This window comes from Furipterus horrens, unplaced genomic scaffold, assembly GCF_987537825.1.
Source record: "Furipterus horrens unplaced genomic scaffold, mFurHor1.1.pri manual_scaffold_2, whole genome shotgun sequence".
Taxonomy (NCBI): Eukaryota; Metazoa; Chordata; class Mammalia; order Chiroptera; family Furipteridae; genus Furipterus; species Furipterus horrens.
The window spans coordinates 132,228,250-132,255,343 of record NW_028327172.1 but is presented as its reverse complement, the minus strand read 5'-3'; the positions used below and the strand labels follow the sequence as shown (position 1 = coordinate 132,255,343).

The 27,094-nt window shown below is 37.5% G+C and overlaps 1 protein-coding gene across 1 annotated transcript; it reads left to right on the top strand.

Annotated features, from left to right (window-relative positions):
• Window positions 1–6,133: 6,133 nt before the first annotated feature.
• Window positions 6,134–25,915, top strand: LOC150019503 (aldo-keto reductase family 1 member C1-like). Its single transcript, XM_090266453.1, has 12 exons — window positions 6,134–6,321; window positions 6,851–6,970; window positions 8,821–8,859; window positions 11,648–11,770; window positions 13,482–13,649; window positions 16,621–16,737; window positions 17,640–17,717; window positions 17,932–18,054; window positions 21,618–21,727; window positions 22,410–22,575; window positions 23,094–23,176; window positions 25,678–25,915. Exons 2-12 carry the CDS (start codon window positions 6,914–6,916, stop codon window positions 25,715–25,717), a joined length of 1,104 nt encoding a protein of 367 aa, XP_090122579.1. The 5' UTR covers window positions 6,134–6,321; window positions 6,851–6,913; the 3' UTR covers window positions 25,718–25,915.
• Window positions 25,916–27,094: the final 1,179 nt, after the last annotated feature.

Here is a 27,094-nt window from a genome sequence, read left to right as displayed (position 1 = left end):
GAGGGTTCTTGATGTCTTCCATCTTGAATAGTTGTGTTCTCAACCAAGTTGTTCACAGAAAAAATTTCTCAGTTGTCAATGACACTTTGGTTCTCTATTCAACAACCCTTCTATGCTGAAACCTGTAGGACCAGTAATGCGTCTCTCAAGAAACAAAGGAGAGAATGCGTGAACATGAGTGTGATCCAACTTTCAAAAAATCGCATCTGCCAGAACAAATTAAGTTTGAGAACCTAGGTTCCACTTGTAGGCTGATGCAATGATACTTCTACTTAGTTTCCCAGAGTCTTTCAAAGCCTGGGGAATCCAACCACCCACCAATCCAAGCAGCTACAACCCCTTGTCATAGATAAGGAGGGAAGAGAAGAGGAAGGGAGGTGTGAAGGCTCTTCAAGAATGTCAGGGATGAATAATCAGCTATTGAAATAACTTATCTTTCTCACTGTTCATGTGCTTGATTCACATCATGACACCCAATTTTTTATTTTATAAATGATAGCATTTTGTATTCATGTTAGACAGTCAGTATTCTCCAACTGGGTATATTGCCTGGATAAATTCTGAATTTCCAAGTCACAATCAAACCTGTTTCTGAAAGATAAGTCAATGAACACGTTTTTGCATCTTGAAAAGAGGTAATGTTTGCCATGAGGAACTTCAGAGGTGGTTTTGTTTTGTTTTTCTAGTGTTTAAACTTGTTCTTGACCACTTCCTCTTTGATTATAATACATAATATGGTCTATGACTTTAATTGTGTCACGGGATAAGGGTTTACAAACAGAAGTGTTGTAGCAGTCAACATCGACTTGCAAATTTCTCATGCAAATATTGAAAGGCAGGTTAGCATATGAAAATTGTCCCATTGTCTTCTCTGCTTTTACCTGTGCTCTTCCTGTTCACAGCTGGACATGTGAGAGGTATTCACTTTACTTATGAAAAATCATCTTTGATTATCAGGTTTCTCTCTCTTTCAACCATTCCCAGTAATCTTGGTCTTTGAAGAGGTTATGATGAGTGCTGTATCACTTACTGTCTCTGTAATTGATATTACTCTAATTTCTTTGTATGTAAAGAAAAATTATAAGTATATAATTTTAAATAAATAATTATATACATGCTTTCTGGTTGAAATTTTCCTTTTTGCTTGGATTCTCTTATAACTTTTCTTCTCTTGACTCTTTTTAGCAACTCCTCATAATAATGAATGTTAACAACTTAATATGGGCTTTCTATATTTTCTTTATGCTTGTATAAATATTATGTGGAAAGTAATTTGTGTGGTTTAAAACTAGATCCTGATACAGTAGTCCTCTCTTATTTGCAGGGCTTAGCTATTGGTGATTAGCCGTGGTCCAAATACACTAAATAAAAAATTCCAGAAATAGTAAGGGAAGGGATTAGTCAAAGAACCCGTATAAAAGACTCATGGACATGGACAACGGGGAGGGATATGATTGCGGGAGAGGGGGTGGGTTGGGTGGGGGAGAGAAATTAGGGGAAAAGGGGACAACTGTAATTGAAAAACCAAAAAAAAAAAAAAAAAAAAAAAAATTCCAGAAATAAACAGTTCCTAACTTTTTATTTTTTTTATTTTTTTTAATTTTATTTTTTTTAATGTTTTTTATTGATTATATTGTTACAACAGTTCCAATTTTCTCCCCCTTGTTCCCCTCTACCCAGCACCCCCCTCCCCCAGCAATCCCCCCCCAAGTCCATACCCCTGGTTCGTAAAAATTAACTATCCCCCCCCTCTCAAATATTAGGACCCTTTGTAATCTTGTAAAGGACAATGAGCGAAGGTCTCAAGCTCCTCTAGCTGCTTCAAGCTGGACGTGGTTGTCGTCCTACCTACCCTTGGGTCCAGAAAACCCTAATAAGAGTGGGGGTGTGGAGGGGAGGGTGGCCTTCCCACATGGGGAAGGATCGTGCAGACTCCAGGTCAGTTGGCTGTCTCCGGTCAACGGCGTGCTTGGTTTAACAGGCTGGTGTCCTTGTTGTGTTCTGGGGGCAACAGATTTGGCGAAAAGGGTTAAAAGACATCATTCAATCCATAACTACTAGATGACAAAAGGCAGGGATTAATTTTTCAATGTTCCATATTAGGGGAAAAAAAAGCTTCTTTGTAAGAAGGTGTGCTAGGCGCATCTCGCCTGTCCAAAACCCTTTTGCCCATTATACTTAGTTTGGGCTGAGGTAGATAGTTTAGGTTTTTCCCCCTCTCAGACCTCTGGGCCTTTTCTGTCCAAGCCATTAGGATAGAAAAGAGAAACCCATTTTAAAGTGAAGCCCACAGACCACCCCATTCTTCCCCAACCCAGCCAGAACAGTTCCTAACTTTTGAACTGCCCACCATTCTGAGTAGTGTGATAAATTCTGTGCCTTCCTGCTCCGTCCTACCCAGAATGTGAATCATTCCAGTGTGTCCAACCTCAATTCATCTCACCAGGTGGGCTCTGTAGCATCTCACATCATCACAAGAGGGGAGAGTACAGTACAATATATTTTGAAAGGGGGGAGACCACACTCAAATAAATTGTATTATAGTATTTTGTTATAATTATTCTATTTTATTTTTAGTTATTGTTGTTAATCTTTGTTATCATTATTAATCTCTGACTTGCCTAATTTATAAATTAAAAGTTTATCACATATATATATATATATATATATATATATATATATATATATGAAAAAACATAGTATAAATAAGGTTCGGTACATCTGTGGTTTGGGGCATTCACTATGGGTCTTTGAACAGATCCCCTATGGATAAGGGGGGGATGACTGTACACAGTTTCCTATGTTCACCACATGGAAATTCTTTCACGTGCACTAGTGTAGCAAATACTACATGGGGTGGGTGCACCATAATCATTCACTGACTTCCCATGGGTGACTGTTCACTTGGTGCCCAAGGATGGCACTAAATATGCTTATGTAAAATAGCCTTATACATGTACTGTTACACAGGGACTTTTATTTCTGTAGGATCAGTGTTTCTGAGTTAAGAGTATATGAACTTTTAGTTTCAATAGTTGTTGCCAGATTGCTTTCAATTCAGTTTCAAACATCTAGCTGCAATATATAAGATTACTTTCTTATCCACACTTCTATCCACAGGAGATAATGCCACTCTTAAATTTTTGCCAGTTAGGTGGCTATAAACTGAAATCTCCTTGTTACTCTAATTTGTTTTCCCTTAACTACTGTATTAATGAATCTAAACACCTAGTATGATACTATGCTTGTGGTCATTGAAATTGTTCTTCTGTGTAGTGTCTTCTTATAATTCTAGTCAACTTTTAAACTTATTTGTCTTTTTCTTATAAATTTTTAGAGTGCTCTTAGGTTATAATATCAGCTCCTTTTCATTTGGTTTATAAATATTTTCTAAATGTATCATTTACCTACTAACTCTATGAACTTTTGCCATTCAAAAGTTTATATAGTCAAATATGTTTATTAATTCTTTCATAGAATTTTATTTTTTGGTCTATTTAACAAGGTCTTCTCTCACACAAGATTATACATTATTGTTTCTTGGAATTTTTCTTCCTTCTCAAATAATTTTTTATTTTCTTGAACAATTTGCTGAACAAAACTTTGGTTCTCAATTCTTGACCTGACAACACTTTCATTTACATATCTGGAATTTATTTACATATATGATGTAAGCGGGGAAATCCCATTCTATTTTCTTTAAGGTCAATAGCCATTTGTTCCAGCATCATATATGAAAATTATTACACTATGCTTTAAATCATATCTTAAATTCTCATATAACTAAAAACTAATCTTGAATTTTGTCTTCTGTTCCACTGGTATTTCTGTGTAACCTTATACCAGTACTATGGTTTTAATTATATTGGCTTTGTAATAAGTTCTGAGAACCAGTAAAGAAAGTCCTCTTCACATGACAGCATGGCTGGAACTGGAGAGCATTATGCTAAGTAAAATAAGCCAGGTGGTGAATGACATATACCATATGATCTCACCTATAAGTGGAATCTAATGACCAAAACCAACAAATGACCAAAATAGAACCAGTGACATAAAAATAAGAAGCAAACTGACAGTGACCAGAAGGGTGAGGGCAGGGAGTAATGGGGAAAGAAGAGGAAGGGTCTAGTCAAGGAACAAGTATAAATGACCCATAGACATGGACAACAGGGTGAGGATTGACTGTGGGAGCAGACATTGGGGACAGCAGGGCAGGGAAGAGCAATGGGGGAGAATTGGGGCAACTTTAATAGAAAAACAATAAAAAAGTTTCCTTCACTGTTTTGTTTTTTTTTTTTCATAATTTTTCTCTCTGGCGTTGATTTTTTTATATACACTTGAAAAAATTTGTATCTAATTTTAAAAATCGTGTTGGAATTTTAAATAGAATTGTTTGGATGTATATATTATTTTATGAGAATTTAAATTTTTACAAACTTTCTATCCAAAAAGTTTGTATACATTTTTACTTATTCAGATATTATTTTATGCCTTCAATGATATTTTATAGTAATTTTTCCCTGTAGAAGCTGTATAATTTTTGTAAATTGATTTCTAAGTATTTTGAAGTTGTTATCATTAGAATGAAGGCAATATTTTATAAATTTCCATTTTGAGGTGCTTTGGCACAAGTTTTGTGTACTAGTCTTGTATCCAGTCAATACCAAAAGTCTCTGGTATATGAGAGTAATTTTTTATATTAGAATCTCTTGTATTTTCTAGTTGTGCCAACACTACCAAGGTCTCACCAGATTGTTCCTTTTCTGGCACATTTCCTGCCAGTGGACTTGCTATGGTCCTTCCTGCATGTGGCACTTTCACAACTTCTCAGCTTGAGCTCAGTTTTTTGTTGACAAAAACAGAGAGTACATAGCTCAATTTTATAACCTGATATTAATATACAAAAAAAAACCCACCTCATATACATTTACCTTCCCTAACTTATTATCAGTGAGAAGTTAAATGTATTTTATTTTTGTTTATCCTTTTTTAAATAAAATTATGCATTTCAACTACTTTTTCATAAACTTCATCTTAATTTTATTTTTTTCAGTATAATTATGAACTCATGGCTTTCCACAGACTCAACTTTTTCTAAATAACAATGTAGCATTATTCATTTTCCAATTATCATGGCTTGTCTGACAGGATTTCCTCAGTAGGTGCCTTTGTTTTTCCAGAGTTGTTCTGGAGACCATTGTAACCAGCTGTGGTTTCTGGCAACAATATTTAGTTCTGTCTTGAATTTCCTGATGAAAGATACAAATAGTTATGCTCCAAGAAGATGGATCTTCCTTTTTAAAATTTCATATTTAATATTTATTTACTAAGGCCTGACTGTTAGTACTATGGTGAGCAAAGAAAAATGAAACTGAGTGTTTTCAAAATGATTTTTAAAACTGCCAAACCATGTCTCCATGTCTTCTTTCTAACTCTAGTTGTACAGCGTACTTAACTGATTTTTCTGGTGTACAATTTTGTTGTCCTCTGGTCAACAACCTCCAGTGATGTCTCATCATCCACATGTTGTCCAGAGTGCCTCCATTTCTCAACGCCACCCTTGCCATCACTAGACAGAGCTTCCATAAAGCTCTTCTGCTGCATTCTGGGGCTCCAGGAAGTTGCTCCAGGTGCTGATTACCACCTCCCTTTCAGAGCCTGCTCTGTCTTGGCTGAATTTTTTTAAGGATGAAGTAGAGTTAGAGAGCAACCTCTGGTCACTAGTATTGCATACGGAAACTGGTGATGGGTAAATGTGCTACCAGTAATACTATTTACCTACTTTAGGAGAAGCAGAGCTAGAGATCTTGTTTTAAAGGTATGATTTCACATAATTTTTCAATGTAATACATTTTGTTTCATACAGTGTGAGGTATTGTCAACCACTAACATTATCTACTATGTTGATATAGTGGCTTTAGTAAGGGAATCAGCGGGCCAAAAAGGACTCAGGTACAAAGAACGTTGAGAATAAGTATTGAGGGGTAACCGCACAGGGCAGGGACAAGGTGGCAGTCTGTATTGGAGAGGGCAAAATACCAACATGTGTTTCAGAATTACGCAAGCTCTGGTGTGACCTGTGCACTCGCCCAGCTGACTTTGTCCCAACTCAAATTTCTCACAAGTATTTCTACGGAAGCAGTTTCAGGCAGTGGGGCTAAGATCAGATGTCCAAGTGAAAGGACAAAGAGAGGTCTGAAGAGAGAACAGTTGCAAGCTGAGTGAGAAGACAGCATTTAAGGAATCTAAACACGGAGGCTGGGTGCATGCCAGGAAATTCCTTGTGGCCAATTGTGCAATAAATAAAGTCTGCAAATCCAGGTAATTTTATAATATATTGTAGTCTGTTTCTTCAAAAGTAATACATTTTCATTTATAAATCTTATAAATTGGCTTATAGATAAGAGAACAAAAGAGGAATGAAACAAAATTATAGTAATTGTCAACATTTTGGAGTTTCATACTGCTTGTATGCATAGTTTACATAGTTAAATCTACTTCATTCACATCTCTGTACCTGATGCTTTTATTAACAATTTAATAATTTCCCATTTTATTATAAAATCTGATAAACATCATTTGTATATATTGTTTACTATGTTTGTATATTACTCTATTATTGTTATATTATCCTCCTACTTTAACTGATGTACTGAATTATAGTGATTTTGAAATCCTTAATCATTGGACTATACACCAACTTTCTCTATTACTAATAATGCTGCAAAAAACTTCTTTGCTTGTATATTTTTAATAGAGAATTTATTTAGGATAGAACACTAGAAAATGAATATTTTTTTATCAAAGATATGCTATATTTTGAAACTCTTATCTCATATTTCCAAACCAGTTTCTCAAAAGGCTGCCCCCAATGTTTATACTATGATCAACAAAGCATGAAAATTCCTTTCTCATGGATTGTAACAGCATTGGGATACATCATTTAAAAATTCTAAACAGATCAATGAAGGTGATATTTCATTTTAAATGTATACTTATTTGCATAGAAACATGATCCTTATTAAGGTATAATTCACATAAGACATTTCTTAGTTCAGTTGTACAGCATAGTGATTAAATATTTGTATATATTGTGAAATGATCCCCACAAGAAGTCTAGTTAACACACATTTAATGTGTATTTCATATATCCAAGTGAGGTTGAATATATTTATTAGTAATTTGTCATGCTCATGGGGGGGGAGACAATGGGGGAATGTTTTAATGCACCAAATCTGGCATGAGAAGGAAGGGACTTGAAAAATTAAAACAGAGCTAGTTAGAATCCAGAAATTAATCTAACATTTGTCAGCCTCTTCTAATTAAATCTCTAATTATTAGGGATGATACATGGTAGAAAGTAATTTGACAGCCCCAATAATTTGTATTATTCAAACATGGTCTTAGAATGATTAATCTTTAATTATTTTCTCTTTAAGCTATTTAATGAAGTTCTATGTTTCAACTAATAAATTAAGGAAGCAGTTGAAATCCAGGCATTATTTGCCTCATGATGTGATGCAATAGAAAGTAGTTTTGAAAAACAACAACAACAACAACAAAAACTGAATCTAATCAAGAATTTAGATCCAATTCCCATGTGTAGGAAATTAAAAGGATGGATGGACAACTTCAGGGAAAGAACAAAGGAACCAAATGTGGAACGGAGGCAGGGTACTAAGAAGCTAGGAAAATTTCTTGTCAAGTGGAATAGGGACACTGAGAGAAAATAATTAAACAAGGCCAAACAATTTGAGCAATTTATATCAGCTAGTGAATCACAAAGTCTAATATTCCCTAACTGAGGACACTTAGGAGCAAATAATTTACACATTCCAGACCTTGCCAGGGCAGAATGCCTTGGTCTGGTCCCTTTTCAATGACATTTGTTAAAGATGAAACCGACCAGAGAATGACCCTGACCCCTCAATACACTCATTTTGATGAATCAACATATTGAAGGACACACCTGGAAAATTAATGAATATTCTGTTAAGACCCTCACCAGAGACCACCCCTGGGATTCCAGCCCCCCAGAAAGAGATAGAAGCCTTAAGATAAAGGGCCCAGTGTGGGCTCTCTGGAGCATACCCACTTCTTTTCTCAGGCATGAACTTTTACCTTATTTTTCCTAAACCGTAAGGGTCCCCACATGATTTGCAACCAGGAGACCAGGGGGCAGTGGCAACACGTCTCAGCCTTACCTCCTGGACTTGTCTTCAAGGCCCCCTTTTCTCTGACTTTGCAGTAAGCTAAAAGCAGCCCTGCCTTGGCTCACTTCTGCCACTATGACCCTTACTTCTCAGTGAATTCACACAGCTCAGTATAGCTCACTTCGTTTCTAGAAAGCCAAACCAGCACCATCTAGGCTCTCTCCCGTTGCTTCTTCTACCCTAAACCCTTCATTTGTTTCACTGTCCCAAGCTATAATAAATGTACTCTCAAAATCACCTGGACTTATGTTGTGAAATCTTCCTTACACAATATCAAGCACCTACACACTACAGGCCAGCCTGAGGCAGACCTGCTGCAGGACTGATTTCTATCTGATAACAGAACAGTAGAACATTCTCTAAGACAGCTGATCTGATCCTTGCAGTAAACCAAAGGCAATTTATATATACATACATACATATAAATGTAGAACAATATTGCTGAGACAATCAGGAAAATTTGAATATGGATGAAATAGAAGGTGTTGTTAATGAATTATTATTAATTTTGTAAATTGTGTTAATAGCAAATATTGTATCACTTCATCAGATTAAAAGTGATTTATTTAAAGATGAAATGATGTAATACATGGGATTTGCTTTGCAGTGCTCCAGCAAAACAAATATGGGAGACGGAATAATATCGGTAAAGTGCTGATAATTGTTTTGTTTTGTTTTTTGTATTTTCTACTTTTACTGAATTCCTAGAGATTCCAAAAGCAAGTTGAAGGAAGCCACATTTACGCTATGGCATTTGACATAAAGCATCAATTATTGTTATTATTTTTTAAAAATTTTATTTATTGTTTTTTCTATTATAAAAATGCTGATAATTGTTGAAGCAGAGTGATGGGTACATGGATGGAGGTTCACTATGTTATTTTTCATTTGTGTATGTTTTTAATTTTTTAAAAAATTTATTTATTTGTTTGTTTATTTATTTATTTTTAGAGAGAGGGGAAAGGAGAAAGAGAGGGAGAGAAACATCACTGTGTGGTTGCCTCTCACTCGCGCCCCCAACTGGGGACCTGACATGCAACCTAGTCATGTGCCCTGACTGGGAATTGAACCAGTGACACTTGGCTCGCAGGCCGCCGCTCAATCCACTGAGCCACAGCAGCCAGGGCTGTTTTTAATTTTTAAAATAAAATATAAACATAAAACAGCAACAGGAAATCACTTCTAGAATGGCAGAATAAAGACCTCTGAAAATGTGATCTCCACAGGAACAATTAAGCAATGGCTAAAATAGTCAAAATCAACTTTTAAAAACTGTAAATTAACCAAAGACAAAATAATTCAAGAAAAAAATCACTGAATTTCAATAAGAGCAGTGAGTTTTGTGGCATTTTAACCTCCCAATTTCTATCCTTTTATCTCCAGTTCATCTAATTCTCCAGGGATTCCCAAAGAATTAGCATTTCCTCACCAATCTTGGATCTCTGATAGGTCTGGTACAGTCTAGCCACTTAGTGTAGACGAAGATGGTGGCATGAGCTGGCAGACACTAAAGATCCTTCCCTCTGCTCAGCACAGAGTAAGCTGATACAAAGCTCCAGATTTCAGCTTCCCCTGGGAGGAAAAAAGTTGATTTATGCACTCAGGGCTCCATCTTCTCAGGGGCTGACCAAAGTTTATAGTTTCTGTCTTACCAGCCTTGAAACTACAACGGATTTAGTGTAGTCTAGCCGTTGTAAGATATTTTACATAAGCCCCAAGGTAATCACAAACAAATACCTACAGAAGTTATGCAAAAGAAAAAGAATTAAAAGGAAATCACTACAGGAAATCAACAAAACATGAGGAAGACATCAAGAGAGGAAAAGACAGATGGCTGAAACTAACACAAAATAACAATGAATGTAAACTGTAATTGAAAAAAAAATTTTTAAAGCAAAAGAAAGAACAAGATTAACAGAAGACAACTATCAAAATGGCATAGTAGAATCTTCCTTATCAATAATTACTTTAAATGTAAGTGGATTAAACTCCCCAATCAAAAGACAGAGTGACTGAGTGAATTAAAACAAACAACAAACAGTACCAAGACTCAACTATATGCTGTCTCCAATAGACTGCTTTAGATTTCAGAGCAAAGCACACAGGCTGAAAGCAAAGGGAGAGAAAAAGTGTGCAAAACAAAAACAAACAAAAAACAAAACAAAACAAAACAAAAAAACACCAGAAGAGAGCAAGGGTGGCTATAGTTATATCACACAATATAGGCTTTAAGTCAAAAACTGTCCCAAGAAACAAAGAGGAGCATTATAAAACGATAAAAGGGCCCAAGCTGAGTTGGTTGGAGCATTGTCCTATGACAATGCAGGTTTGATGCTGGGTCAGGGCACATGCCTGGTGGCAGGTTTGGTCCCCAGTTGGGGTGAATACAGAGGGCAGCTGATCAATGTTTCTATCTCTCTCTTCCCATTCCTCTCTCCCTGGAATTAAAAACAAAAACAAATAAACAAAAAACAACAACAAAAATTAAATGTCAATCCACCGGGACACCAGGAAGATATAACAATTATAAACATATGCACCTAAATATATAATGTGAATATTGGCAGAACTGAGGGGAGACATAGACAGTATCTAGATCCGGAACAAGGCAAGAATGCCCCATTTGCCAATTCTGTTCAACATAGTAATGGAAGTCTTAGCTAGAGCAGTTAGGCAAGAAAAAGAAATACAAGGCATCTAAATCAATATAGAAGAGTCTTTTGTGTTTTTATACACTAACAACAAACTACCTGAAGAAAAAATTAGAAAAACAACCCCATTTATGATAGCAGCAAAAAGAATAAACTGCTTAGAATAAACTTAGTGAAGCAGTTGAAAATCCTGTGTACTAAAAACTACAAAATGATGAAAGCAATTGAAGACACAAATAAATGGAAAGCTTTCTCATGTTCACTGGAAATGTATGTCCATACAAAATCTTGTACATGAAAGTTTATAGAAGCATTATTCACAATAGGCAAGAATTAGAAAAAGCCAACCGTTCATTGATTGATGAATGCATGAACAAAATGTGGTATAGTCATATAAACAGGTGACATTTAGTCATTAAAAGGAAAAAAGTACTGGTAAATACTACAACATGGATGGACATTAAAAACATTATGCTAAGTGAGAGAAGGCAGTCACAAAATGCCATATAGTGTGTGAATGCAGTTACATAAAATTTCCAGGATAGACAAATCTATAGAGAAAGAAAGTAGTTGCCAGGGGCTTAAAGGGAGGGAGGAATGGGAACTTGTTCTAATGAGTACGGGGTTTCTTTCGAGATGGTGAAAATTCTATGAATATATTAAAAGCCACTGAATTGTATAATTAAGAGGGTGATTTTATGGTATGTGACTTATACCTCATTAAAGTTGTTAAAAATAGTAATTGTGCTGTTTTCATCTCTCTGCAAATTTCTTTTAATAAAGAAAATCAGTTTGCTTAACCAAAAGAGTGAACAGGAGATGAGTGCTACAAGGCTCTTTTCTGTGAAACTGAATGATGGACATTTCATGCCTGTTCTGGGATTTGGCACCTCAGCTCCTCATGAGGTAACCATAATGGCACTGGAGATGGAGGGGGAGCAAGTAAAGCCCTGATCAGAACTAGCCACTGAGTGAACTGGGGGGATTCAGATGGGCCTTTGTTTCTTCATTGACAGGATGCTTTTGCTCCAGGTTAGGTTATTTTGGGTAGCAAATCAGTGCTTTTCAACTTTTAATAGGCCTAAAATATCCGAGGATGGAGTTAGAGATGCAGGTTTAGGAGCTCCACTCACAAAGTTTCTGATTGAATAGATCAGGGAGAAGGCGCAAATGTCTACATTTCTAAAGAGCTACCAAGTGATTCCTGCTGCTGCTTGTCCAAGGACCACACTAGCAGTAGTGTTGTATCAAGGGAGGTGGAAGGGTGTCACCTTTCAGCAATTCGAGGGTGGGCAAGTGTGTTCCTGTTATTCTCACCTCTGTCCAGTTGTAGCCATTTCACAGTATATTAAACTGAATGGAACCCAGTTGTCATGTAACCATAGATCAGAGATTTCACAGCAAGCTTGCTTGTGATGAAGTTTCTCTGTAAATTCTAATGTCCAAGTTGTCCCTGTTTGTCACTACTCAGAATATTGAGAACAATCTCCATGGCAAAAGGACCTGGTGGTCTGAGGTGGCAATAGTCTCTCAGTGGCCAGGCTGTGTGCCAAGGGGAGGGCCAAGTGGCACTTGGAAATTCTCTCTCTTTTTGGAAGATTGAACTCCATGCATGTTTTTGGTTCAAGCACTGCAACCTTACAAGAGCTCAGCTTTAGTGGTTCTTAGTGAAGTTTATGGCTGTTTAAGGAAAGTTGTAGGATTGGTTCTTTAGCACAAGAGCCATGTGGTGTGAATGTTGAGGACTGTGGCAAGGACACTGGCACAGAGCATTGCTTTCCTTTGATTTGGGTCTTTGGTCTGTGAACAGTCAGGTAATCTCCATGGGACCAGTTAACTCATCAGGAGTTGAGAATGTAAAAATGTAACCAAGACATTTTAAACACAGGGTTAGGTAGAAGGGGGTAATTGAGAACTTATAAAGTTCAGCCTGATGGGACAGGAGAAAAGTAGGCAGCTAAGAAAAATAAGAAAGTTGTAAAGCAGAAATGATTGCCTGATGACCAGCTTAGTAACCAAAAAATAATTATGAGATATTTCTGAAGAAAAAAATAATTTATTTTCCTTTATACTTTTTTCCTTCCTCAGATGTTGTTTGAGGTGTTTCTCCAAGTTTACATAGGTAAATCACTAATATAGTCCATATAAATTTACATCTTTATTGTGTTGATAGATAATTTTTAGCATTGGGTTTCTGGGATGAAACCAGTTTAATAAACTTATAGAGTGAATTAATTTAGGAATGTAAATCTAAAGGTTGTGCAAATCTAGAGATCACATAGAGAATATAAATCCAGAGGTAGAGGGTTAAACCCAGCCATGTTCTGGGCCCAGTTTGTAGGATCACAAGATTCTGTTGTGAGCATGTTTTCCCCATATTGATAGCTTGAAATTAGCCATGGGGGTAGAATTTTCACCATAGAAACTGGCAAATTCTACACATCAGAACTTTCCTTTAGGGTCAGTTATTAAACACTTATCACCAGTTATAAGTCAACAGTTAACTTTGTCACCTCTAGCTCCTAGCCCTTAGAAAAGCAATAGGCTCTGTTGACTAGCTCTGCTTATGGAATTGGTTATGCATTCTTGAATCAAGTGGGTCTTTATGCTCTTCTAGGTTGCTAAGAGTAAGGTGGAAGAAGCCATCGATACAGCAATTGATGTTGGCTATCGCCATATTGATTCAGCTTATGTGTACCTAAATGAAGAAGAGATTGGGAGGGCCTTCCAGAAGAAGCTTGCTGATGGTACTGTGAAGAGAGATGACATATTCTTCACTTCAAAGGTGCTCTATAGAGTTGCATATGTATCTGTGGGAAGCTCACTCTTAGCTAAATAGTTTCTTGGCAAATTTCTCCTCTCATTGGTTTAATTTGGATTCACTCTCAGACCTAGGGCTATGGAAGACTGATTAGGAGCATGCTGGTTGGGAATGTGGGTTCTGTGGTCAGACTTCCTGTATTTGAATCTTACTAAGTGTGTGACCTTGGACTTAAACTTACTTAAACTTCATTGTAAAGTGAAGATATTTACTTCGCAGGATTTTCATGAGTGTTACATAAAAAGTACATTTAAAGCTTTTAGAAAAGCATTTGATATATTTTTAAATGTTTAAAATACTGTTCTTATATGATGTCATATTTTTTTTTAAATTCAGAAGTGAATTTGGCTTTCCCAACTTAGATATACTTAAGTTTTGACAAAGTGACTTAATCTTTCTTAGCTATCATATGAGGTAATGCAATTTAGTCAGAAAAAGGAAGTTTTTGGAAACTAATAACAAGTTTTAGTTTCTTAATATTTTATATATTTGGCTCTGTGAAACTTTATAATGAAAAAATGTGTCATACTCTCTTTAAGCCATTTTATCTCACCCTGTTATGTGGGCAACAAAAACATTTATTTCTCTTTCCTATGAAGTAGAAATAAATTCACAAAATTGATATGAGGATGAAATTCATGTTTATAAAAGTACTTTACTTAAACTCTTGACCCATTTTATCCTAATTATTCTTCAAATCCACTGACATCATAGCTGAAACAAAAATAAAAGAATATAAATGGTGTTGGGAGATCTGGATATGTACATGCAAAAAAATGGAACTAGACCAGCAACTTACAGCATACACCAGAATAAACTCAAGATGGATAAAAGACTTAAAAATGTCATGATACCATAGAAGTCCTAGAGGGAAATATAGGCAGTAAAATTTCAGATATCCTGTGCAGCAATATTTTTGCCAATATATCTCCTAGGGCTAAGGATATAAAGGAAAGAACAAAAAATGGGACTACCTCAAATTAAAAAGCTTCTGCACAGCTAAAGAAAACTTCAGCAAAATGAAAAGGGAACCAACCATATGGGAAAACATATTTGCCAATGATACCTTGGACAAGGATTTGGTCTCCAAAATGTATAAGACTCACCACCAGGAAGACAAACAATCCAATTAAAAAATGGGCAAAGGACCTGAACAGACACTTCACCAAGGAAGACATACACATAGACATATGAAAGGATGCTCAATATCACTAGCCATCAGAGAAATGCAAATTAAAATCACAATGAGACACACCTCACACTGATCAGAATGGCTATCATCAACAAATCAACAAACAACAAGTGCTGGTGAGGATGTGGAAAAAAGGGAACCCTAGTGCGTTATTGATGGGAAAGCAGACTGGTGCAGCCACTGTAGAAAACAGTATGCATTTTCCTCAAAAAACTAAAAATGGAACTGCCTTTTGATTCAGTGATCCCACTGCTGGGATTATACCTTAAGAATCCTGAAATACCAATTCAAAAGAACCTATGCACCCTAATGTTCATAGCAGTGCTATTCACAATAGCCAAGTGCTGGAAACAGCCTAAGTGCCCATCTTTAGATGAGTGGATCAAAAAAACTGGTATATTTACACAATGAAATACTATCCAGCAGAAAGAAAGAAGGAATTCCTACCCTTTGGGACAGCATGGATGGAATTGGAGAGTATTATGCTAAGTGAAATAAGCCAGGTGGTAAAAGATGAATACCATATGATCTCACTTACAAGTGAAGTCTAATGAAGAAAACAAACAAATGAGCAAAATAGAACCAGTGACAAAAAATAAGGAGCAAACTCACAGCGACCAGAAGGGAGGGTAAGAAGGAGAAAAGTCTAGACAAGGAATAAGTATAAAGGACCTATGGACATGAACAACAGGGTGGGGATTGACTGTAGGAAAGGGAGGGCAGGCCAGGGGAGAGCAATGGGGGGAAAATTGGGACAACGTAATTGAACACCGACAAAATTTTTAAAAATGGGGGGGGAAAAAGAATTTAGGTCTTTAATTCAGAATGGAAAAGGAAACCCATGTGAAAATTTTTCCATAGTGTTCATTGAACTGACTGCTGCTAGAGAAAAGACATTTACATTTGAGGGGAAGTAGCTCTGCAGAGACAGTTGAGGTCTATGCAAGTGAATCCTATGCAGGGCTGTAAATGGATATTTCTTCAAGCTCCAGAATATGAATCCCTCCACATGACTATGTTTAGAGGTGGTATCGCTATAGCGCTAACCTTCTTACTCTCATCTTTTAGTCTCTTCATAGGATCTGTTGGTTTCCATATTATTAATAATTTTCATAGTTTTCCTTAGAATATTACTTCTTAAAATGAGGTAACTAAAGTACCCCCCAAATGAAGTTCTCATTTAAAATATAATTTCCCAGCCCAGTCTCAGATAATTGTAATTTATGATGTTTGGAGGTAGTACCCAAGAATATGTTTTTAACGAGAAACCCAAATAATGGTTTTACATTTTAAAATTTGAGAACCTCTGTATAGAACCATATTTTCATTTACTGCATTGTCTTAATTTTGTATGAAAATAAGTTATCATGATCATAAAATTAAGAGATTCACTGGGTGATTGTCACTTCACATCTACTCTAAGTGGATTATGATTGTTGATGCTTATTTACTATTTTATGAATCTCTTAAAGAAATAATCTTTCCCTGGCTGGTGTGGCTCAGTGGATTGAGCGTCGGCCTGTGAACCAAGTGTCGCTGGTTCGATTCCCAGTCAGAGCACATGACTAGGTTGCATGTCAGGTCCCCAGTTGGGGGCGCAAGTGAGGGGCAACCACACAGAGATGTTTCTCTCCCTCTTTCTCCTTTCCCCTCTCTCTAAAAATAAATAAATAAATAAATAAACAGACAAAAAAAAAAAAAAAAAGAAAGAATCTCATACCCCTTCTCTTTCAACTATTGCAGCTGTGGGGCACCTTTTCCCGCCCAGAATTGGTCCAAACTGGCCTGGAATTGTCATTGAGGAAACTTCAGCTAAGCTATGTGGATCTTTTTCTTATTCATCTCCCAGTAGCTTTGAAGGTTAGCAAAAGTTATTTTACTTTGCTTATCAATATTAAAATTGTAGCTGAACAGAAGAGATGGTATAGTTTGCAAAAATGAGAAGAAACATACATAACATTTTAAGATTCTCCTTTTTTATTTTTTTGCTGAAACTATCTTCATCTAAATTCACTATTTCAACCCCAGAGTGATAGGAGTTCACTTGTTTCAAAGGCTTTGCCTCAATCTTGTGGATGCCCCATGCTCCTGAATCAGAACCCCATGCCCACTTAGGTCAGTTGAGACCCAGGAAATTCAAAGAGAATGAGACTCAGCCCTTGAGAATCTGATGGGTCACCCTCTCATTTGACCATCTCCTGGTGGGAAGCGAGAAGGGAGGGGGCCCAGGACCAAGGAGCTTGTTGATCATGACTCCACCCAGGCTCTCTCCTGGGTGTCTCAAGTTGTCTTTGACACAAACAATATTTATTAAACTTCTAGCAGCTGAAGACATTTCTAGGAAGTGTACTTTCTAAATATACTTCCCTTCCCTTATTCTAACCTTAAAATTAATTTCAAAAATAAGGATAGACTATTTCATTATCCTCAAGACTTACAGGATCCAAAGAGCTTGGCTGAAGCCAGAAATAACTTTACATTTTACAACCTTCTTCAGAAGCAGATTAAGGTTGGTTGAGGTCCCAGGCGCAGAAGAAAATATTGGGCCCCTTAAAAAAAAGAGAGAGAGAGACAGGGAAAATAAAAATACATGTTAACCATATTCTGTGCAGCGTAGTAATGAAACCAAACTTGGTGTCATTAGAAAAAAGTGTAAAGTTGGGGTTTCACGGGGCCCTTCAGAAGTTGGGGCCCAGGGCGTGCGCCCGGTGCACCTGCTGTTAAATCCGCCTTTGATCCTTCTCTTCCTTCCTATGTTCCAGCCTGGTGAGGAGATTCTCCCAAAAGACACACATGGAAAAATCATTTTTGACACAGTGGATCTCTGCACCATGTGGGAGGTGAGTACAGCTTCTGCACCTTCAAGGAAAGAGGAAGGGTAGGAATTCAGGAAAGGTGGATCTAATCTCATTCTGCCACCTGTGTAGAACCAGGCAAGTCCCTGAATGCCCCTTTGCCTCAGTTGTCACCATTCATCCATTTAACAACTTAATAAATACTTATTGAGTGCCCGCGATGCACTAAGTACTGAGCACATAACCCCTTCCTCCCCAGGCGCTGGAGAAGTGTAAGGACGCAGGATTGGCCAAGTCAATTGGTGTGTCCAACTTTAACTGCAGGCAGCTGGAGATGATCCTGAATAAGTCAGGGCTGAAGTACAAGCCTGTCTGCAACCAGGTGAGTCTTACCAATACCTCTCTGACTTCTCCTTCCTCTTCAGCTTACTTTTTCTCATTTCCACAAGTGTCCAATGGTACTTGCCCTCATTATTGCACCTTCAGACATTAGCTGCTTTGAGAGAGTAGAATGTATTTCTAGTTGTTGAAGACTGTTCCCAAGGCCATGCCACTGTATTAACATTGTTGACTGGCAATTTTATACAAAATCTATTCCATATCATTGGCTATTTTTTTGTAATTGAATATAAAAATGAAGCAATTTACACATTTTAAAAACAAAATCCTATATTACTCTCAGTTTTAAGAATTGTATAAGCTAATGCAAGTGCAAACATGAGTTATCTCATTATCAGTCAACAACATTTGGGCTTGACAACACGAGGTTTTTCATGACCAGTCAACAATATATAAAGACATTTAAGGATCAGGATGGAGCATCATCTATTAGGTGTCCTGGTGATTTGTGAGAAAAGTTTAGAGCTAGCAGACTAGTGACTTTTCTTATCTCATAAAAGGTCAGTAAAGTTGGAACACTTGTGGGTAAAAGAAAGTGGGTGATTCATCTTTAAGTCTAACAACTCTTGAGTTCTGTGCCACAAAAAACATTGGGCCTCTTGATGGCCCAAAATCACTCCCAAACAATATGAATGTCTTAATACCATTGATCTGTACACTGAATAACAGTTTAAGTAGTAAATTTATGTTGTGTGTATTTTAGCACCATACATTTTTTAAATTAAAAAGACTACTTGTTAAGATAAATCCACTTTAATGAGTAACATACATGTACTTGTCTTGGAGAATAATGAAAGAAACCAGGAGTGTAGAAATGACTGGCAACACTTCTGCATATTGGAGGGCCCACACTCCCTGGATTATCTCATTTCCTTTTATAATTTTTTAAATTATATTTTATTTTGATTTCAGAGAGAGGGGAAGGGAGGGAGAAAGAGAGGAAGAGAAACATCGATGTGAGAGAACCATTGATTGATTGCCTCCTGTACACACCTGACCTGGGACTGAACCAGCAACCCAGGAATGTGCCCTGACCAGGAACAGAGCCAGGGACTTTTCTGTTGCAGGACCACATCCAACCAACGGAGCCATACTAGCGGAGGCCTATTGCCTTTTAAATTTCTTCATGCAAACTGAGAGGATGATAGTCAAACTATATATTAAATATTAGTAAGGCTTTTTATTTTTCTTATTTTTAGACAAAAAATACAAATAAGTGTTCTATAAAGTTGCACTCTCTGTTTCTTGGGAGGTTTACCTCCACTTGGACACTGCCAATTAAGAGAAAGGAAAGAAATTTTTTTTGATTTTTATTGTTTTTCTATTACAGTTGTCCCATTTTTCCCCACATTGTTCTTCCCTACCCACCAACCCCTTCTCCCACAGTAAATCCTCACACTGCTGTCCATGTCCCTGGGTCATTCATACTAGTTCCTTGACTAGAGCCTTCCCCTTCTTTCTCCTCTTTTCCCCCTCTCCCCTACCCTCTGGTCACTGTCAGTCTGTTCCTTGCTTACAAGCTTCTGGTTCAATTTTGCTCATTTGTTTTTGTTGTTCATTAGTTTCCTGTTTTAGGTGATATTATATGGTATTTGTCTTTCGCTGCCTGGCTTATTTCACTAAGCATAATACTCTCCAGTTCCATCCATGTTGTGGCAAAAAGAAAGTTGGGTTGACTGGAGTAGTTGGTGAAGAATTAAGGGAGAAGCTGGACATTACCTGAGCTTTAAAGGGGAGAGAGAATTTGGTCATCTCGAGGCTGATTGGTTGAAGGGAGTTCATAAGGGCATGAAAAGCTTTAATACCTGAGGAAAACCCATGGATATCACCATGGTTTCTAGCCTGAGAGTCTGAGAGATCTCTGATCTCATTATCTGAACTTGTCTTTCATAAACACCAAGCTCATTAATCAATATTTTGATGCAATCTCTGGGCAGTTAGGCAGAGTTAAACCTCTAGAAGCTTCAGTGGCACAGCTGTTGTTGACAATCATGTGTTCACTCCCATGTTGCTGGTATTCCTAAATAATGTTTTATTGTTGACACTATTACAGATACCCCTCCATTCCCACCCCCATTGCTCCCCTCTACCCAGATCCCACTTTCAGGCCTTCACTGTATTGTTGTCTGTGTCTATGGGCTATACATGTATGCATATATGTTCTTTGGCTAATTTCTTTTCATTCCCCTCACTCCCCTCCCCTCTGAAATCTGCCAGTGTTCCATGTATACATACATACCTCTGATCTTATTTTGTTCATCAATTCATTTTGTTATTAGATTTCACATATAAGTGAGATCATATGCTACTTGGGTTTTTCTGACTGGCTTATTTCATTTAGCATAATAATCTCCAGGTTCATCCATGCTGTTACAAAAGGCGAGATTTCCTTCATTTTTACATCTGCATGGTATTTCATTGCGTAAATGTACCACATCTTTTTCATCTACTCATCTACTGATGGGCATCTGGGCTGTCTTCAGATATTGGCTACTGTAAATAGTGCTGCTGTGAACCGAGGGGTGTGTGTGTTCTTTCTGATTGGTGTTTTGGGATTCTTAGGATATTCCCAGTAGTGGGATTTCTGGGTCATAAGGCAGTTCCATTTTTAATTTTTGAGAAAACTCCATACTGTTTTCCATAGCAGCTGCACCAATCTGCATTCCCACCAGCAATGCACTAGGGTTCCCTTTTCTCTACATCCTTGGCAACACTTGTTGTTTGTTGATTTATTGATGGTAGCCATTCTGATTGGTATGATGTGATACCTCATTGTAGTTTTAATTTGCATCTCTCTTATTTATTAATGATATCGAGCATCTTTTTATATGTCTATTGGCCACTTGTATGACCTCTTTGAAGAACTGTCTATTTAGGTCCTTTGTCATTTTTTTACTGGATTATTTGTCTTCCTGGTGTTGAGTTATATAAGCTCCTCATATATTTTGGAAATGAGCCCTTTATCAGATGTGTCAAAGGTGAATATATTCTCCCATTTAATGGGTTCTCTTTTTATTTTGTTGGTTTCTTTTGCTGTGCAGAAGCTTTTTGGTTTGATGTAGTCCCTTTTATTTTTTCTCTTTGTTTCCCCTGCCCTAGGAGATATATCGGCAAGAATATTGCTATGTGAGATGTCTGAGATTTTACTGCTTTCTTCTAGGATTTTTATGGTTTTCTGACTTACATTTAAGTCTTTAACCCACTTTGAGTTTATTCCAGTGTATGGTGTAAATTAGTGGTCTAGATGCATTTATTTGCATGTACCTAACCAATTTTTCCAACACCATTTATTGAAGAGACTGTTTTGATTCCATTTAATGCTCTTTCCTCATTTGTCAAATATTAACTGATCATGAAGGTGTAGGTTGATTTCTGGGCTCTCTGTTCTGTTTCATTGATCGATATGCCTATTGTTGTGCCAGTACCAGGCAGTTTGATTACAATGGCTTTGTATTGCTAAACACAAAATTTCTGGTATTGTGAGCCCTCCACTATGTAACACAGTACTTGATGTTCCTTGTAGTGCTTCTGCTTGGAATTTTGCAGGTGGAATGTCACCTGTACCTCAACCAGAGAAAACTGCTGGAATTCTGCAAGTCCAGGGACATTGTCCTCACTGCATATGCTGCCCTGGGCTCCGACCCCAGGAAGCATTGGTAACAGTTTCTAGAAAGTTACTCTCATATAAATGCTGTACCTTCTGGGAGAAATTAAGGATAGACAGGAATAATTCATCTCTATCAACCCTTCCCCTAGCCTGCATTATAAAGACTCAATAAAACTTTAGCAAATAATATCATTACTGGTTAAAATGTTCATAAAATTCAGAAGTTTGGACTTTGAAGAGTGACAAAGCCAGCCCAAGCCATGATTCTGACACTTAATACTTGAGTGATGTGAGACAAGCAATGCCTTCTGTAGGTTTTAGTTTATCTCTTTAAGAGAAATACAAATGATAAATCTTTTAGTGTTTGATGACAAAACTGAGAGAATTAATTCAAAGCAATTTTTTTTGAAAGATCAAGTTCTTTTGAGCTAGCTAGTTATTTTTTATGATGGTGGTTATTAGTTTGGACAATTTCTTTTACTTATTCTATCGTTTACTAAATTTCTCAGAAATGTTTTAAAAGTGAAAAAAAAGTAGCTGTTTCCCTTTCTGCCTTATTTTCTCTTGTTCTTCTTCCTTGAATTTACCAACAGAAGCAAAAGCAGACCTTGAGATAGCCAGGGGGTAATGAGGAAGATTCTAGAGGACTAGCCAACACCAGCCTGAATGAGCAGCCCCTAGTGAAATGGATATGTAGCCTCAGACACACAGCATCTCTGCCTCCTTCCCAGGGTGAGCAAGAATGACCCAGTTCTCCTGGAGGACCCAGTACTCAATGCCATTGCTGAAAAGCACCAGCGAACCCCAGCTCAGGTGGCTCTGCGCTACCAGCTGCAGCGGGGGGTGGTGGTCCTGGCCAAGAGCTTCAGTGAGAAGAGAATGCGAGAGAACTTCCAGGTGCATGTGGGCTGTGGGCAGCAGGGACTGACAGGCACAGCACTGCCCCTGGTGCAGGTTGGTGGTGAGATCTCGATGCAGGTTGGGACAAAGCTTGTCTCCTTGTACTCTGTTCATAGAAGCGCTGTATTTAACTGTTCGGTCCTCCAAGTGCTGCAGGGTGGCGGGGTGTAGGGGGTTAGAAAGAACACTAAAATGGGTTAGGTTTTGTCTTGATCCTGGTTTTTAACCCAACTGCAAGGTCCTGGGTAATTAATCTCTTAATTTCTTCAGCTGCAAAATGAGGGAGTTAGATGTGGTGAGATTTAGTCTCAAATATTTCCAGGATTCCTTTGCTATAATCACAGCCGCCCCATAGAAGTCTCTGAATTGCCAGGGAATGACCTCCAGATTCATGACAACCTTCTCATAAAGCCTACACAAATTCCTACTTGTGTGTCTGTGTCTGGGAGGTGGGATGGGCAATGAGGAGTAATTTCCTCAGGGAAATTGAATTGATCTTCTCACATTTCTGATAGGTTTTTGATTTCCAGTTGACACCAGAGGATATAAAAACTCTAGATGGCCTCAACAGGAACATTCGTTATTTCAAATATACTGAGTAAGTAGCTTGTTTCACTGAAGACACTGGGAGCAGGACAGTGATGAATTCAGTTTATTCCAGTCCACAAGGGCAGTGTCTTCTCTTCCCTCTTCCTGTAGGGAAGTTGTTGGAAATTATTTTTTCTTCAAACTGTCAGGTATCCTTTACACTGTTACCCTCGTGTTCCCCTTTCCTAATGCTACTTAAGTTCCAGGATCAATCAATTTTTTAACATCTTTTGCATATTCCCTCAACTCTTGACCTTCTCTTTTTCTGTCATACTCATTGATCTAAGCCCATCTCTGCTCACATCATATGTGTTTTCCTCTCCACAAGGTTATTCCTCGAGGCATTCAAATGTGTGCTCACCTTGAAGAAAAATCTTCTCTTGATCTGACCTCACTCCCCAACTGCACTTTGCTTCTTCTTGTATAAAAGTTTCTTGAAGATGGGGACAATTGTGCCCCCAGTGCCTCTCTTCTCATTCTCTTTCGAACCTACAGTCAGGCATTTGGTCTCCACATTGCCAGCTATCTTATCAGGGTTAACCATGACTTCCCCTTTGCTGAAACCAGAATTCTCATTCACCTTATTTTACCCTCTAAGCAACACTTCCTTAGCTTACCCCTTTGAGAGCCAATATCATTGTGAACGATGCTGACAAATTTTCCCAAAAGTGCCAGCGTTGCTCCCAGTGACTCTTTTTTCTATGACTATAAATGTAAATAACAATGGAATAATTTGCCTTTTATGTTTTGTTCTCTTTTTTTTTGTACCTCAGGTTATATATTGATATAATTTTTCTCATGTTGATCCAAATTTCGAATTACACATGGCACTCAAAGGGTTAATTCTTTATGGCTGGCTGTTTTGGTTCCCCCTTCCCTCTTTCACTTCCTCGCTGGCCATTTCATTTCATAATCTCATGTCTTTTGCTGGTTTCTCCTTCTCTACTTGACCTCTTAACATTGGAATGACCTAAGCTCAACCCCAGACCTCTTCTTTTTTCTATACGCATCCACATACTTGGTGATTTCATCTAGTTCCATCTAAATATAGACTCCCCCAAATTACTTCCAGACCAGACCTAGGCCATGGACCCAGAGTTGTAGATCCATTTACTCAGCTCTACATGGATGTCTAACAAGCATCTCAAACTTATCACCCATGATGGTATCTGCAGGGCCCCTTCCACACATACACATACCAAATACACTCATATTAATATCAAGTCATTGGCTGCTCTTTGTTCTCCCTGTTTCTCTACTTCATCCCCATGCATAGTAGCCAGAGCCAACAGGTTACATAGTAGACTTGATCAGATACCCCTCCCTGTGATATCTGGTGGTCTGTCATCTCACTCAGAGCAAAGGACATGTTCCTTACACGATCTACAGGAGCCAACAATGTGCTCCCTCCCTACATTTTTGCCTCCACATTCTACTACTCTCTCTGACTCCAATGAGCCCTTCACTGCTCTTCACATATGCTAAGTCTATCTCAGGGCCTTTGCACTGGCTGTTCTCTCTGTTAGAATGTTCCTGCTCCAGGTAGCTGGATGTTCACTCCTCTACCTCCTTAAGTCTTAACTCAGATGTCACTTCTGTAATACTTTCTCTGTCACTTTATCTAAAAATCCATCCCTTGCCACATTTTCATTCCCTCTGTTCTGATTTATTTTTCTTTTGGCAACTATCCCTAATTAACATACCATAGTTCACTAACCTATTTGGTTATTTTTTGTTGACCACAGAATGTTAGATTCCTAGGGCAGGTTTTTCAAAAAGCTAATTTCCCTGAATAATCAATAAATATTGATTGAGTGAATATATAACAAAATGATAGAAGGGTAAGAGGAAGGGAGAATAGAAGAACCCTTAACAGTATCGGTAATTTTACTTAATAATTATTCAGTGATTTAGCATTTTCTATTACAAAAATGATTATGTTTATAGAGTGAGTTTACTTCCCTTGCTAACTAGAAGCTCTCTGTTGAACTGACTTATTTATAACCACTGTATCCAGCTCTAGGTCTAATATATAATTTTTCACCCAGTAAAGTCATAGATAAATTATTTCTGAGTACTTGGAAGAAATTGAACAATGGTGATATTTTTATCACTTTCCTCATCATCATCTTGAAATATTTGTTAACTTCATATATTAAAACAATTTGCCATTATTTTAAAAGAAGGAATAATTCATTTATGCCCTCTTGAGAGTTTAAAATAGCAACACTAATAATTTCATTTCCTTAAGCTGTAGAATTATATACCTGCCAATAATAGACTATATTAGTTTATTTTTGTGCAGGTGCTGAAATGAAAGTATATCTATTTTTTACAATGCATTTATTACAGTGTAATGCAACCACACAGGGTATTATAAAACTAGTTGTGTTTGTACTTCTCCAAAAAGAAAATTATATTAATACTTATACTTAAGCCAGTTTAAAACAAACCTCTCTTTATCCAACACAGAAACAGTTACTTGACTAAGACTCTCTTTTTATCTTTTAGTTTTGCTGATCATCCAGATTATCCATTTTATGATGAATAGTAACAACAGTGTCTGAGGATGTTTCCATTTTTAATTTTGGTTGATGATTGGAGAAAATCTCAAGGATGAGGTGTCTGGTTTATTCTATGCCCCTTACCCTGGTCAGTCACAATATGGCTTGAGTCCCTGAATCAGGAAATAAAAGTCTCTAAATCCAATCATTTCCCCCCAAAATAAAAAATGATACAGTTCAAACAATGTAATCTACTACTGCTTTGACTTTTTTGTGTATTTGTTTTGTTTTATTTTGTTTTGTTTCCTCCCCGTGCCTCTGCGGTTGACATGCTGACATCCCAGGAATTAATTATAGGATATGAACTCTCAAAAAAAGCTAAGCATTTACTATGCTTTCAAACTTTCAAAGTCCACTTTTTCACTTTGTCTTACAGTTCTTGTGTTATCTTCTCTCTTCTATTCTCTGAATTTGCCACACTATAAACTTTGATCAGACCACTTAAGGAGATTTAAAACTTAATACAAAATACCTGAACTGTCCAGATTTCCATTAAAAATTACTCATAATACCAAGAATAAGGAAGGCATCAAACTGAATGAAAGACAAGCAAGAGATTCCTGCACCAGGATGACCCAGATATTAGAATCATGAGACAGTGTTTTAAAGCAGCCATCATAACACAACTGTTTCAACAAGCAACTACAAAACTGGGACAAAAGAAAAAAGAGAACATTTCAATGAAGAAACGCCAAAGGAATTTCTCTAGCTTGAGGAGAAACGGTGCCCATGGGAACCCAGATGCACAGTGAGGCGTGGAGAGCAGGGGAAATGGTACTGTACAAACATCGGAAGATGTAGAAGATATTTTCCCCGTGGCTGAAATTCTTTAAAGGAACACTGACTATTTAAAGGAAAAATAACAATCTTCTCTCATGTGTCACACCAGGGGAGGAAGCACTAGGACAAAGGACAGGGCAGCAGGAATGAGAGTGCTCTGCTACTTTGTGCTGCCATTACAGCCAGGAGTTCCCATTTCCCTTCAAAGAAGAAAGTGATAACTTAGGCGCGTGTAACCCTGACAGTGACCCGTTAGACATCTGCAGTGTAGGTAGTCCAGGCTGTCATTAAAGAGGCCCGGGTCCCACGATGTGGTTGAAAAAAGGGCTCTCACTACCTGATTCTTTTTCCTGCTTTCTCCCTAATTTCCTGCTTCACCTTCTTTGTCAATCATCCCTAATGTCTGTACACATACGGCCAAGTCTAACGACTTTGCTTAGGCTGTTTTCTTCCATGCTGGATATGCCTCTAATTTTCCATGAATCCTCAGGTTTCCATTCCAGCAAAAGGACAAAATGCCCAATGGGACAGATATTCATTGAGCTGAGCACCTCTCCCCCATTCTAAAGTCCGCAGAAACACCA